Source organism: Ictidomys tridecemlineatus, chromosome 11 (genome assembly GCF_052094955.1).
Source record: "Ictidomys tridecemlineatus isolate mIctTri1 chromosome 11, mIctTri1.hap1, whole genome shotgun sequence".
Taxonomy (NCBI): Eukaryota; Metazoa; Chordata; class Mammalia; order Rodentia; family Sciuridae; genus Ictidomys; species Ictidomys tridecemlineatus.
This window is the reverse complement of record NC_135487.1, coordinates 107,351,978-107,365,767: the sequence shown is the minus strand read 5'-3', so window position 1 is coordinate 107,365,767 and position 13,790 is coordinate 107,351,978. Positions and strand designations below refer to the sequence as shown.

At 36.2% G+C, this 13,790-nt stretch overlaps 1 protein-coding gene and 1 non-coding gene across 6 annotated transcripts in view; both read left to right on the top strand.

The window, feature by feature from the left end:
• The window catches only part of Dennd2c (DENN domain containing 2C), a 79,140-nt gene that overhangs the window by 45,578 nt on the left and 19,772 nt on the right, over window positions 1-13,790 (top strand). For 4 of the 5 annotated variants that reach the window (XM_078027059.1, XM_078027056.1, XM_078027057.1 and 1 more), the window contains 3 exons: window positions 1,510-1,606; window positions 7,298-7,342; window positions 9,496-9,683. In XM_078027059.1, the coding sequence (XP_077883185.1) occupies window positions 1,510-1,606; window positions 7,298-7,342; window positions 9,496-9,683 (330 nt within the window). Of the gene's footprint in view, window positions 1-1,509; window positions 1,607-7,297; window positions 7,347-9,495; window positions 9,684-13,790 lie in introns of those variants that run through there. The other variant, XM_078027060.1, reaches the window with a different exon arrangement.
• On the top strand, window positions 6,208-6,280 carry Trnav-uac (transfer RNA valine (anticodon UAC)). The gene has a single exon. It is a non-coding gene; the product is annotated as a tRNA-Val (tRNA).

Sequence of the window (13,790 nt, the reverse complement as noted above, 5' to 3'; positions counted from 1 at the left end):
AATAAAAGTATTTTTTAAAAAAAAGAATTCTTGGGCTGGGGCTATGTGAGGCACTCGGTTAGCACCACATAAAAAAAATAAATAAAATAATGGCAACTATCAAGAATACAAACAACAATAGGTGTTGGCAAGAATGTGGGGGAAAAGGCACATTCATACATTGCTGGTGGGACTGCAAATTGGTGCAACCATACTGGAAAGCAGTATGGAGATTCATTAGAAAAGTTGGAATGGACCATCATTTGACCCAGGTATCCCACTCCTCAGTCTATACCCAAAGGACTTAAATCAACATACTACAGTGACGTAGCCACATCAATGTTTATAGCAGCTCAATTCACAATAGCTAAACTGTGGAAGCAACCTCTATGCCCTTCAATAAATGATAAAGAAATTATGGTATATATACACAATTGAATATTACTCAGCATTAAAAGAAAATAAAATTATGGCATTTGCAGATAAATGGATGGAGTTGGAGAATATCATGCTAAGCAAAGTAAGCCAATCCCAAAAAACCAGAAGGCGAATGTTCTCTCTGAAAAGTAGATGCTGATCCATAAAGTGGGGAGGGGGCATGGTAAAAATGGAGGAACTTTGACTGAGCAAAGGGGAGGGAGGAGAGTGGAGGGTGCATGGGGGCAGGAAAGATGTTGGAATGAGATGGACATCATTACCCTAGGTACATCTATGACTGCACATACTATGTGACACTATATAGTATACAACCAGAGAAATGAAAAGTTGTACTGCACTTGTGTACAGTGAATCAAAGTGCATTCTGCTGTCATATATACCTAATTGAAGTAAATAAATTAATATAAATAAATAAATAATAAATAAATAAAGACATGCTGTCCATCTACAACTTTAAAAAAGCTTACTAATGCATATGAAATAGTTATATAACAGTTTAAAAACATGTGAATTGGACTTGCTTGAGATGTATATTAATGAATGATGGGGGGAATTTTTTACTCGAACACATATTTGAGAGTCTCCCGATTTTTATGACACAATTCCAAAATAAATTGTGATGTTAGTACTCCCAATAGCAAAGAGTACCTTTGACAGAAGCTCTCTAGGTTTGATTTCAAGTAATATTCCTTAAGAGGACTGAGCTGGGCTCATCTGGAAAGGAGATAACCTTTCCCTTACTTTGATATATAGACTTGGTATTAGAACAGTGTATCATCTAATTGAAGATCATTTTTTAGATTCAAACTTGGAAAATATGAAGAGGGTTTTTATTTATAAAATGGATCTTTCTCTAAATGAGAATCACTAATTATTAATATGTATACCTCACAAGTGTTAGTTTTTTTAATACTTTTTAGTTATAGATGAACCCAATACCTTTATTGATTGATTGATTGATTGATTTTATTTGGTGCTGAGGATTGAACCCAGTGCCTCTCACAAACCAGGCAAGCACTCTACCACTGAGCCTTAACCCCTCAAGATGTTAGTTTTAACTTGTGTTTTTCTAATCTTTTTTTTTTCCGTTAGCTTGTATTGAAAATAGAAGACATTTTTGAATCTAAGAGAGGGAAGAAGAAGGTAAAGTTACATCCTTACAATGCAAAGGATGTGCCTCCCTCAAAAGGTAAGAATTATTTATATTTGTTTCAGCTGTCCATAGCTGTCAATGTAAGAAGGAAGAATCATTGTATGACTTAATATTTGATGTGTATCATGATTTTTTATTTACTTTCCTTTATATCAAATTTAATTATAAACTTCTTTAGAATGAGGATTTTTTTAAAAAATCCCTTTTATTTAATAAGTAAATAAAATAAAATAAGTAAATGAAAAAAAATCATAAAACAATGTGATTAACTTTCATAGGCAATTTGAAATAATTATTTTGTAGACCTTTGATTTATAGTTATTTATCAATATAGAATAAGTAGAGAAATGAAAACATTATGTACATATAGATTGAAGGTATGTGGTATTCAATTTGTAGTCTTTGCATAAATTCAGTAGTTTTATCCAACAGATGCCTAAGTAACACTTATATTGCTTTCATTAGAAAACTTTGAACATCTATGATGAGTTATTAGAATTTTCATAAAAACTCATATGAGGGCTAGGTAGTGATAGAGCACTTGCCTAGCATGAACAGGTCTTGGGTTTTATCCCTAGCACCACAATAAAGAAAAATTCATGTGAGTTTCTTAACTTGGTTGCCTGGCAAGAAATATGTAGAATTTAGTAATTTTGTTTATAATATTCATAAGTGAGAAATAGCAGCCAAGTCACACCAGAGGAGAATGTTGATTATTTTTGTAGGCATTTAAAAATAGAAATTTTAAAATTGTTCTTAAAAAACTATTCTACATTCCAACAACTAATTCTCTGGAGATAAAATCCTCTGTGTTACAACTGAAGACTCTATTCTTATTCTGTAATGATTAGGTTCAATCCCAGCACATTAAGAAAAAATATCCCAGAACATAAAACAACAGCAACAACAAAATCAGCTGGTTACCGTTTTTAGTGTGAGTTTTCATATTTTCAGAAGCATTTATTAAAACATGTTTGAGTCCTCTCTGGAGAAGAAATACTTTTGGTTGCTTTTTAATAATAGTTACCGTTTATGGGATGAGGTAATAGTTTATTTACAGACTTTACCCTCTTTTGTAACATTAGGACTAGGAGTTGGGGATGATCCATCCAAATGTACAGAGAAGCAGAGCCAGAGGAGGAAGCATAGATTTAAGTCAAGAACTATGGCTCTACAAACTCTAATCCTCTTCTCTTACCAAACTTAGTTACTCTCAATTTTTGTTATAAACCTTGATTTTTAGCAGTTCAATAACTACCTCTTCTCCATGTATTTCATTATTCTCAATAAGAATATTATCAACAGTTTTTTATTTAATTCAGAACTAGATTCACAAAATGGAAACTCTTGCCAGATATTATTTTGAATCCTTTCCCATGTGTTATTAGTTTTCTAACCCTGTGTCATACATATTTTTGTTTAATAGATAAAGAAAGAAATTATAAATTACAAATTATGCAAAATATCAAGATCCTAGGGGCCAACCCAAGTGTTTGTAAAACATTATCATTTTCCTTTATTTTATATGTGTGTTTTATCCCTTGTGGATGAGAAGTTTAGTAAATTTACTCTAAGACAAGTTTTGTTTTGAGATCTGGATCTTGTTTTGTTGCCCAGGTTGACCTCAAACTTCTGGGCTCAAGCCATCTTCCTATCTCAGCCTCCCAAGTAACTGGGACTACAAATGTGTGCCACCACACCCAGCTTAAGAAAAATTCGAAGAGTCAAATCCTTAAAAAACAAACAAACAAAAAAAACCCCAAAAAACTATCTCATTGTTGAAAAGAAGAAAAAAATTATTCAACCGCCTGAATTTCCAAATTCTAGCACCAAAAATAAAAAGGAGCAGTCCGTACATTTTAATTCTTCCCTAAAAGGTTGTTTTGCCTTTGTGTAGCTCAACAAAAAAGGGCATTTACCCAGAATCTGTGACTAACTCCAGTTTCTTCAGGGGATTGGAGGAGTTTTTCTCATGCCTGAGGATCTCCTGGCTCCAAGGTCACAGTTCTCAAATTTTCATTTTCCTCCTTAATCTTTTGTCTGCATATGAATAATGTCTATAGAACTGGCTAATTATATATGCCAACTCTGTCAGTACAAGCTAGGGTTTACTCAATATATTCCAACCTAAACATTTCTTAACATTCAATTTTCTAGTGTTACAAAATGACTTATTGTCCTTCTTCAATTCTGTCATTGTAATTTTGTTTGTTGAAGTCACAGATAAAAAGTGACAACCTGGTACTTTTTGATCCCTATAAATTTCCCTTTCGGTTCATAATCCCCTTAACCTTCACTCACTGTTTTGAAGTGATGTCAGCAAAGCCCATAGACATCAGTATATTAGACCCACTTAAATGATCTTTTGTAAGATGTTTTTTCAGCTATGTTGCCTTTTCTTCCTTTCCTCTTTTCTTTCTTTTGAGAAGCTTTATAAGTTCCTAAGAGGTACCTGGTGCTAAGGATACAAATATCTTTTCTACACAAATAGTCTTATAGTGTTCTGACTTTATATACCTTTCTTTAAAAAAAAAATTTAGTATATTCCAGAGGTCTTTCAGCATCTACACAGAGATCATCATAGTTGTACTGTATTTTCCTATATAGGTATAAAATAATTTTATTGGGGCTGGGGATATAACTCAGTGAGACCCTCAGTTTGATATCCAGTACCATGAAAACAAGAAAAAATATTTATTTAACCTGTATATATTTTGGTTGTTCCTAACATTTTAATTAATATAAATACTTAATATGAGTGTGTTTTCAAACACTATTTGCAACGTGCATCCTTTTGCTTATATTTTTGTATATTTGTAAGAATGTATCTTAAAATAAGTTCCTGGACTGGGAATGTGTAGCAGTGGTTAAGTGCCCCTGGTTCAATCCCTGGTAAGTAGTGGACTTACTTGTTCAAAGAAAATATGGATCTAAAATTTCTATAGCTGCTGCCAGATTATCACACAAACAGATTGTAACAGCTTCTGTTTTTGTGAATAGCATTTGAATATGCCTCTTTTCCCATAATCTTCACCAATACTGATTAAGTTGTTTAAGATTTCATTTTTTTGTTGTTGTTGTTAATAAGATGTTTGAAGTTTTGTGTTTTATTTATCATTTTAATTTACTTTCTTCATTTCAAATTTGGGCAGTTTTCTTATTTATCAATTGTTTATAAATCTTCTACAAATTATCCATTCCTATCCTGTATTCTTTTTCTTCTCAATTTGTAATAACTTGGCTTTATATCTGCAATGTTGATAAATATTTTTCCAGTTTATTGTTTTTTTTAGTATACTAATGGGTTTTTGATTAGATAGAAATGTTACAATTGTATATACTCAAACTTGCATATATTTTCATATATTTGATTCCTAAGCATTGTTTTTCCTGATACATTTAGAGGTTTTCCCTTTCTTTGCATTTTTCTTATTTTGCTTTAGCTTTTTACACCCAATCTAGAATTTTGTTTATTCCCCCTGTCCCACCTCTTTGCAAGTTTTGGGATCAAACCCAGGACCTCACATACACTAAGCAAGTGCTTTATCACTGAGCTACATGTCCATCCCTTTTAAACTTTTTTTCCCTCCTCCCTTTGATAAATTGTCTGTGTGCCCTGAATTATGGTACAAAACACTGCTTTGTTGGCTGAGGATGTAGCTCAGTGGTAGAACACGTGCTTAGCATGTGTGAAGTCTTGCATTCAATCTCAGCACCAAGAGAGGAAAAAAAAAATAACAGAAAACTAAACAAAAGCTGGGCTCAGTGGCCTACACCTAAAATCCCAGTGTCTCAGGAAGCTGGGGCAGGAGGATCTCAAATTCCAAGCCAGCCTCAGCAATTTAACAAGGCCCTAAGCAACTTAGGGAAACCCTGTCTCAAAAATTAACAAAAAACAAAACAAACAAACAAAAAAAACCCAACCAACACTTCTTGTGAAAGCAACATAGCTCCTTATCCTCAAGATACATAAAATATGATTGGGAAAAATAAGAACAGTTCAAAGCAGCTCGAGGACCGTAAGAATTCAGAGTAAAGGGAAAATCTGTATGGGCTAGAGGTTGTTGAGGCTTCATAAAAGAGTTGGACTGTCACTTCTTAAACTTGGTAATCTCTCTCTCAAAACTCTCCCACATTGTTTGTTATTCTAAATTCATAATTGATTAGTATTGAGATTTTTGTTTAGACAATTCAGTATTGTTCTCCCTTTGATACTTTATTTGGAATATACAAATAAAGAGTTGAATGTAAAATTAGAATCCACTCTGAACTAAACTTATTAAAACTAGTCAGAAAGGTCAGGTGAGGTAGCAAAAACCTGTAATCCCAGCAACTCAGGAGGCTGAGGCAGGAGGATCACAAGTTTGAGGCCAGCCTCAGCAACTTAGCAAGGCCCTAAACAACTTAGTGAAACCCTGTCTCAAAATAAAAAATAAAAGAGCGGAGGATGGATCTCAGTGATAAAGCACATCTAGGTTTAATCCCTACCACCAAAAAAGTACTACAACAAAACTAATCGGAAAGGTGGTCAATGCCCAGAATTAGAGATAGGAGGGGAACAGAGGAGTGAAACAAAGGGAAGATGTAATACAGCAGTTTCTTCTCTGAGCCTTTTAAGATATCCCCTTCATAGGGCTGGGGATGTAGCTCAGTTGGTAGAGTGCTTGCCTTACATGCAGAAGGCCCTGGGTTCAAACCTCAGCACCACCAAAAAAACAAAAAAGATATTCCCTTCACTTAACCACTGACCAACTGAGGTTGGAAAATATTAAGTGGAAAATTCTAGGAAAAAAAAAAATTCACAAGTTTTAAACTGAGCACCATTCCAAGCAGGTAGTGAAATCTCAAGCTGTCCCTCTCCTTCCTGCCCACAAGGTGAATCATCTGTTTGTCCAGCCCTCTACTCTGGGTACACTACCCATCTGTTAGTCAATCAGTAGCCTCTGGGTTATGAGATCAACTGTCCTTTAATCACAGTGCTTATGTTAAGTCATCCTTACGTAGTAGCCTAATGATACATCACAGCGCCTACCTCATTCTCCTCACTTCATCTCATCACAGACATTGTGTCATCTTACATCTTACAATGTATTATAATATATTACTATTATAGTATATTCACATTTTTATTATAGTATATTGTTAATTTCTTACTATGCCTAATTTATAGATTAAATTTTCTCTTAGGATGTATGTACAGGAAAAAATACATATATATAGGATTCAGTACTGTCCATCCACTGGGGTGTCTTGGAACATATCCCCTGCAAATAAAGGGGAACCACTGTACTCTCCACTGCATATTTTCTCTCTCTCTCTCTCTCTCTCTCTCTCTCTCTCTCTCTCTCTCTCTCTCTCTCTTTCTCTCTTTTGATACTGAGATTTGAACCCAGACACTTTGCCACAGAGGTACATCCCCAGTCCTTTGTTAAATTTTTAATTTTGAGACAGGGTCTCTAAGTTGCCGAGGCTGGCCTCAAACTTGTGATCCTCCCACCTCAGCCTTCCCAGTGGCTGAGATAATAGGCAGGCACCACTAAACCCAGCTTTACTGTTTCTCTTTTGACAACTGTCCTAACGTGACATAACTAAGTGGTTTAAAGAAAGGCTTAGCATCTTATTCCTAAAATTCAAGTCCCCAGGTTTCTGGAGGTTTTATATTGTTCTCATTCTCATGTACTTCCTACTATTGTACAATACAAATGGAATCGCTTCTTCTCTTTTCAGGTGAAACCAGTGGGAACGAAAGTGATGCTGAATATCTGCCAAAGAGTGAGTGAGTCAATGGGGTGCTCCCTTTCTTGTGATGATTCTGGTTGTGGGTGGAGTGGCACCACCTGCCTTTGTGATTAAGCATGATTTTCCCCACATGAAGTTTTATTTTGTAGGTGATTTCTTCATTTTTAGAACCTGTTGCAATTTGGAGAACTGAACAGTACACCATCGGTCATTTACAGCATTAGAAATATCCCATAGTGGAGTGAAGTAGACCAACATGGCTCTTAGGATGGAATATTCATAGGGGAGCAGCAGAGAGCTGCATGTCTAGACATATCTACAGTAGTTTCGTGGCAGCCAAAACAGAGTATGTGAGTCACCTGCTGAGACAAATACCTAGTGTCAAATATCTGCTTTTTTCATAGTAACTCAAGTATACTTATTAAGTGACTCTAATACATCTGACATTGAGAAAGGACACATTTATCTATTTTCATAGGCACTTATACTCCAAATTATTATGCTGTTTACTTTATGTTAGAGTACAGAATGCACAATGCATTTCTGGCACTGTTTGTCCAAGCACTTCATGGTACTCTGTGTCTTCATTTAATGCACTGTCAAAGCAAGCTCTTTACTTCCTGTTTAACTACCTGAAACTTGGGCTTAGAAGAATACGAGATGTAAATTATCAAAGCTGAGTACAGGGTAGTTCCAAGTCTGATACTCTAATCTTATGATTAATAGTCGTATGCTCCTTCTACTATCCTGAATTGCTTCAGGTATTTCATTCTGAAGCCTGACTGAAGATGAAACTTAAAGTATCATCAGATTCAACCTTGATGTGTAAGGATGACTAATTTAGTGCTATTGCTAATGAGAAACAGGACCTAAAATTGGCCTTAACTTGAACTCAAACCTTTGGGGTACATAAAGCTTTGCCTAGAACACTAAATGTATTGGATAATTAATTCTAAGGAGCCATTTCTAGTGGTACTTTTTAAATGTCTTTAGTATTTTAATCTACAGTGTAACTTCTTTTTTATCTTTTTTAAATTTATTTTTATTTTGTTCTTTTTAGATGTACATGACAATAGAGTATTTTTTGACACATTATATATACATGGAGTATAACTTCCCATTCTTGCAGTTGTACATGATATGGAGTTACACTGGTCATGTATTCATATGTGAACATAGAAACGTTACTTTCTTTCCTGTTCCCATCCACCACCACCCTTCATTCCTCTTTGTCTAATCCAATGAACTTCTGTTCTTCCCTCTGCCCCCTTATTGTGTTAGCATCTCTATATCAGGGAGAACATTGGGCCTTTGGTTTTTTGTGATTGTACAGTGTAACTTCTTTTAGGGAAGAATGCATCATATCTCAAAAAGACAAGTTAGAGGCTAAGTCCTTTGGTCAGTGGGTCAGAATGACACAGAAACAAATTTCTGGAGTGTGCAGATTCTTTCTCCTGCAAACGCACCACCCAAATTATTAAAAATTCAGAGATAAATGAGAATAGAAAATAGATTCTATCCAGTTGGGGTGGTATATACTATTTATTTGCCATGTACTATTTAAATAGTATGCCTCCAAAATTTCATTCTTTTGAGGAATAGCTTTTTAATATGGATGTCTTCTTCCACTTCATTATTTTCCTCTTGAATTTAACACCATTTATTGATATAAAAATATATCCATTATTAGTAACATGTACCAAGGAAAGAAGGGAAAAGGATATTTCTTCAATGTGAAAAATAACTTGTTTCAATTTTATCAAACTAATCCCTCGTACTTGTGCTCTGTAAGACTTGGTTCTTTCATCAGGTGTTCCCCTCCCCCTTGATTTCCGGGCATTCCCAGCAGTGGCGTCTATTGTTTTCCATGTATTCTGGTGTGCTGCTGTACGATGGCATAGTGTGTGTTGCACATACATAGCATATCAGTTGGGATATGCAGTGTCATTCTCTCTGCTGGCAGGAAGTGGAGTGGGGTCCCTGGGCACTTGTAAGGGTCTGCACTTTTTCCCTGAGTGTGTCAATCCTAATAGGTGTAGGTGTGTGTGTGTGTGTTTGTGTGTGGCACATATTGTTTAGTCAGTGTGCATTCAGCAGTGAACCTGTGAAGATTGGTCCTGTGTGGGTCATGACCTCGGGACTAGAGGGTCTCAGGGGAAAACCCTTGCTCTGTGATTTTATTACAGATCGCCACAAACGCTTAGCACAATTGCAGCAGTCTTCCAAGAGGAATCCTCACTACCAGACCTTGGAGCGGGATCTTATTGAATTGCAGGAACAGCAGCTGTTTGAACTGTTTGTGGTGGTGTCTCTACAGAAGAAGGCATCAGGAATAAGCTACATTCCCCAGGTCATACAGCAGTTCCCTAGCAAGGTAGGTACAAGGAGGTCAAGAAGCATTCAGGAAGGTTCCTGCATGCCATGTGTATTTATTTCCTTTTTTTGTTTGTTTGTTTATTGTTATCTCGACCAGCTTTTATCATACTTATAGGATCTGGTAAGCGACTTTGATGACATCTTTCACCAGGCATAAACTATAAGCAAATGGAAATTGGGGGAGAATTAGTTCATTCTCCAAGTTAGATTTTTTATTTTTAGCTTCACCATTTAGTAATCTTTAGCAGGTTACAGCTTCAATTTTCAGATCCCTAATAAGAGGCAGAATAGTGTGTTGCTTGATAGCTTGGACTCTGAGCCAACACTGTATTTGCCATCTATTAACACAGTGCCTTTAGTTTCTTAACCTTTCCATGCCTTGGTTTCTTCATTTGTAAAGTAGGCATAATCATAATGGTATTTACCCCTTTGAGATATAGTAAGTTTAAATGAGCTGATTTATATAAGGCACTTAGAACAGTGTCTGACATGCAGTGAAATCTAATGTTATCCATTATTAGTAAGAATTTAATGAGATAATATAAGTAAAGTGCTTAGTGCAGTTCCTAACACAAAGAATGTACTTAATAGATGATAGCTGTTATTAAAACTATTATTTGGTTCACTCTACTTTAAAAAAAAAACAATTCATTCATTTAATTAAATATTGTGCCTGCTGTTTGCCAGGATTAGATGATGGGAGTGCAACTGAAAAAGGTTTTCTTAGTCTGTGCTCTCAGAGAGCCTTTTGAGCCTGTGAGAAAATTAACCCAAGCACATGTGTTTCCTTCCTTCCTTTTTTTTTTTTTCTTTCTTTCTGGTTCTTTTAGTATTTTTATAAAAATAATATCAATAACTTTTGTGGCTGAGCACAATGGTGCATGCTTGTAATCCTAGTGACTTCAGAGGCTGAGGCGGGAGATCACAAGTTCAAAGCCAGCCTCAACAACTTAGCAAGGCCCTAAGCAACTTAGTGAGACCCTGTCTCAAAATAGAAAGGGCTGGGGTTGTAGCTCAGTGGTGAAGCACCCCTGGGTTTGATCCCCAGTAACAACAATAACAACAACAAAAAAAAAACTTTTGTTGCAAATGTTTTGTTTTTTTTTTAAGAGAGAGAGAGTGAGAGAGAATTTTTTTAATATTTATTTTTTAGTTTTCGGCAGGCACAACATCTTTGTTTGTATGTGGTGCTGAGGATCGAACCCGGGCCTCACGCATGCCAGGCGAGTGCGCTACCGCTTGAGCCACATCCCCAGCCCTATTGCAGGTGTTTAAAAATATTCCAGTTGGATGCAGTGGCCCAGCCACTCAGGAGGCTGAGGTAGGAGGATGGCAAGTTTGAGGCCATCTTGGAAACTTAGCAAGAAACTGCCTCAAAATAAAATAAAAAGGACTGGGGGCAGGCTGGGGATGTGGCTTAAGTAGTAGTGCGCTCGCCTAGCAAGTGTGAGGCACTGGGTTCTATTCTCAGCGCCACATAAAAATAAAATAAAGACATTTGTGTCCACTTAAAACTAAAATATTTTTTAAAAAGTTTTTTAAAAAAAGGACTGGGGGCATACCTCAGTGGTAGAGCACTTGCCTAGCATGTGAGAGACCCTGGGTTTAATCTCTAGTAGCTCAAAAAAAAAAAAAAATCAAATTTCAGGGGCTAGAGATGTACCTCAGCCTCTACCCAAATCAAATTTCACATACAAATATTTGTATTTCTGCCTTGTCATGTAAACTGGAAAAAGTAGCAACACTAAGCCTGCATTCCAAAGTGGCAGGAATTGACTGAAACCGAGTAAAGAGCAAGACTTCATGGGCCAGTGTAGTCTATAAGGCCCTTCACTCAGGAGGGCCATCTGAGGGGGATTTAGTGCTCTTCTAGTCACCATCTTGAATTGCTTAATAATTTTATCTTTGAATTTGTGTTTATTATTAATTGAAGTCTGATAGGACAGTTGGACTTGTGCCAAGGATATTTTGGGTTTTTTTTTTTTTGTTTGGTTTTTTTTTTTGGTTTTTTGAGGTCCTGGGGATTGAACCCAAGGCCCCTTTACCACTGAGTTACATCTTCAGCTCTTTACATATATATATATATATATTTTTTTTTTTTTTTTTTTTTTTTTTTTTTTTGAGATAGTTTCTTACTAAGAATCCCAGGCTGGCCTCAAACTTGTGATCCTCTTACCTCAGCCTCCTGAGTAGCCTCAATTACTGGTGTGTGCCACTGTTCCCAGCTTGTATCAGGGTCTTAAAGGTTCAGTTCTTTGGTCTCACCTCCTGTTGCCCTCCTGGGGTGAGTTAACTGATTGTCCTGGTTTACTGGATCCTGTCTGACTTCCTTTACATCCCAGTAGAGTGACTGCTGCCCTCTTCTGTCCTTGGCAGGGACTTGAGCATAGGCATGGGGGAGGGTGGGCTCAGGCAAGCATTCCTCTGCAGCATCTCTATGCAAAGCATGGGGGCAGTTTTTCCTGCCTTGCCCTGGGCTGGTAGCGCCACATGTCCTCAGTGGATGACTTCAGTGGAAGCAAGCCTTTTCCAAGTGTGGAAAGTACCAAGTATCTAAGTACCAAGCACATCCCAGTATGGAGACTGTAACCCCTGGGGGTTGCCCAACTGCTTTTGGTTAAAATGGTGGCCCCATGGTCTGCTGCTGGCGAAGGAGGAAACCCAGCAGAGGGTCTCAAAATAAAAAGTAGGAAAGGGTTGGGGATGTGGCTCAGTGGTTAAGCAACCGTGGGTTCAATTCCCAGTATCAAAAAAAAGAAGTTATCCCTTTAAAAAGGACATTTACTGACTTTCCAGCTTATTACTTGTACCACTTCTCATTTATCTGCTGATCCTCTTTGAGACTTTGGATTTATAACCCTGAGTTACGTGTTTCACTAAAAAAATTAGTGAAACACAACTGTACTGGAATCTAAGAACTATTTTTCTGCATGGATTCTTATTTTTTAAATGCCTACAGTGAATAAATCCATAATTTCTCATAAGTTTAATTTCTCATAAAATTCCTTCACTTAGCCTGAAAGCACAAAGTCATAGCATTGTTTAGTAAAATGCACTATAATATATAGGCTAAAATAAGGTTATCTAGATAGCTTGATATCAAGTTTTCCACTAACAGGAGCTTAATTATTTTTCCTGGTTTCAATTAGTCTTACAATTGGAAAGGGAAAGCTAAGTCTGAATTAAGAGACTCAACCAGATAAGGACACAGTTAATTCTGGCAGTGATTCAGGAACATCTCTAAGTAAGTCACTTACCATCTTTGTGCTGTAGGCATTCCCAGTTAACAAGACCTGATCCTTTTGGATTTTGTTGTGGAAACCTTGGATGATAATGATTGTGGAAAGTATTTTCATATTTTAACAATGTAAAAATTAAAGGTTATGATACAACTATATTTTTATTAGTTCCTTCTTTCCTTCCTTCCTTTTTGTGGTGCTGGGAATAGAACTCAGGGTCTTGAACAAACTGAGCAAGTGCTGTCTCACTGAACTCCATCCCCAGCCCTGATGTTTTTCTGTTTTTAAGAGCTTGATATTAATAATTTAAAAGTAATGTGATAATTGGACTTATGTGCTTATTTTTATAGAGGACAGGTAGTACTAGTTTCTAAATGTCTTTTGGTTTAACTAAATTTAGACTGTCTTTTAAAATGCAAAGCCACTTTTACACAAGATTCTTCCATGGTAAAATTTTACAGGAAGTTACAAACCAGTAATTAGGTAACAAAGATTATATGCTAAGAGAAATGATTATATATGGGATGAATTCTAAAAATATCATTTTTCTAAATAACATTCATCTGCCTTCTCAAAGCACCCTGATGATTGATCAGAGGATATCTTGAGATGACTAGGTTTTTGCTATTAGTAATATTATAGAATGAGTCTCTGACTCATAAAAATACTGGGTTTCTACTAGTGTGTGAATCCTGAATTAAGAGTCTGCCTCTAGATAAGAAACTATTTGTAACCACCTTTTTTACACTAAATTATAGGATCTCCACAAGCACCATTTCTGTGTAAAAATAGGATTCTTTATTCTTAGTAACTGTTCTCAGTGCATCTTCCGTGATTCTCGGTCTTGGCCTTCCTGTTTTGTTAAG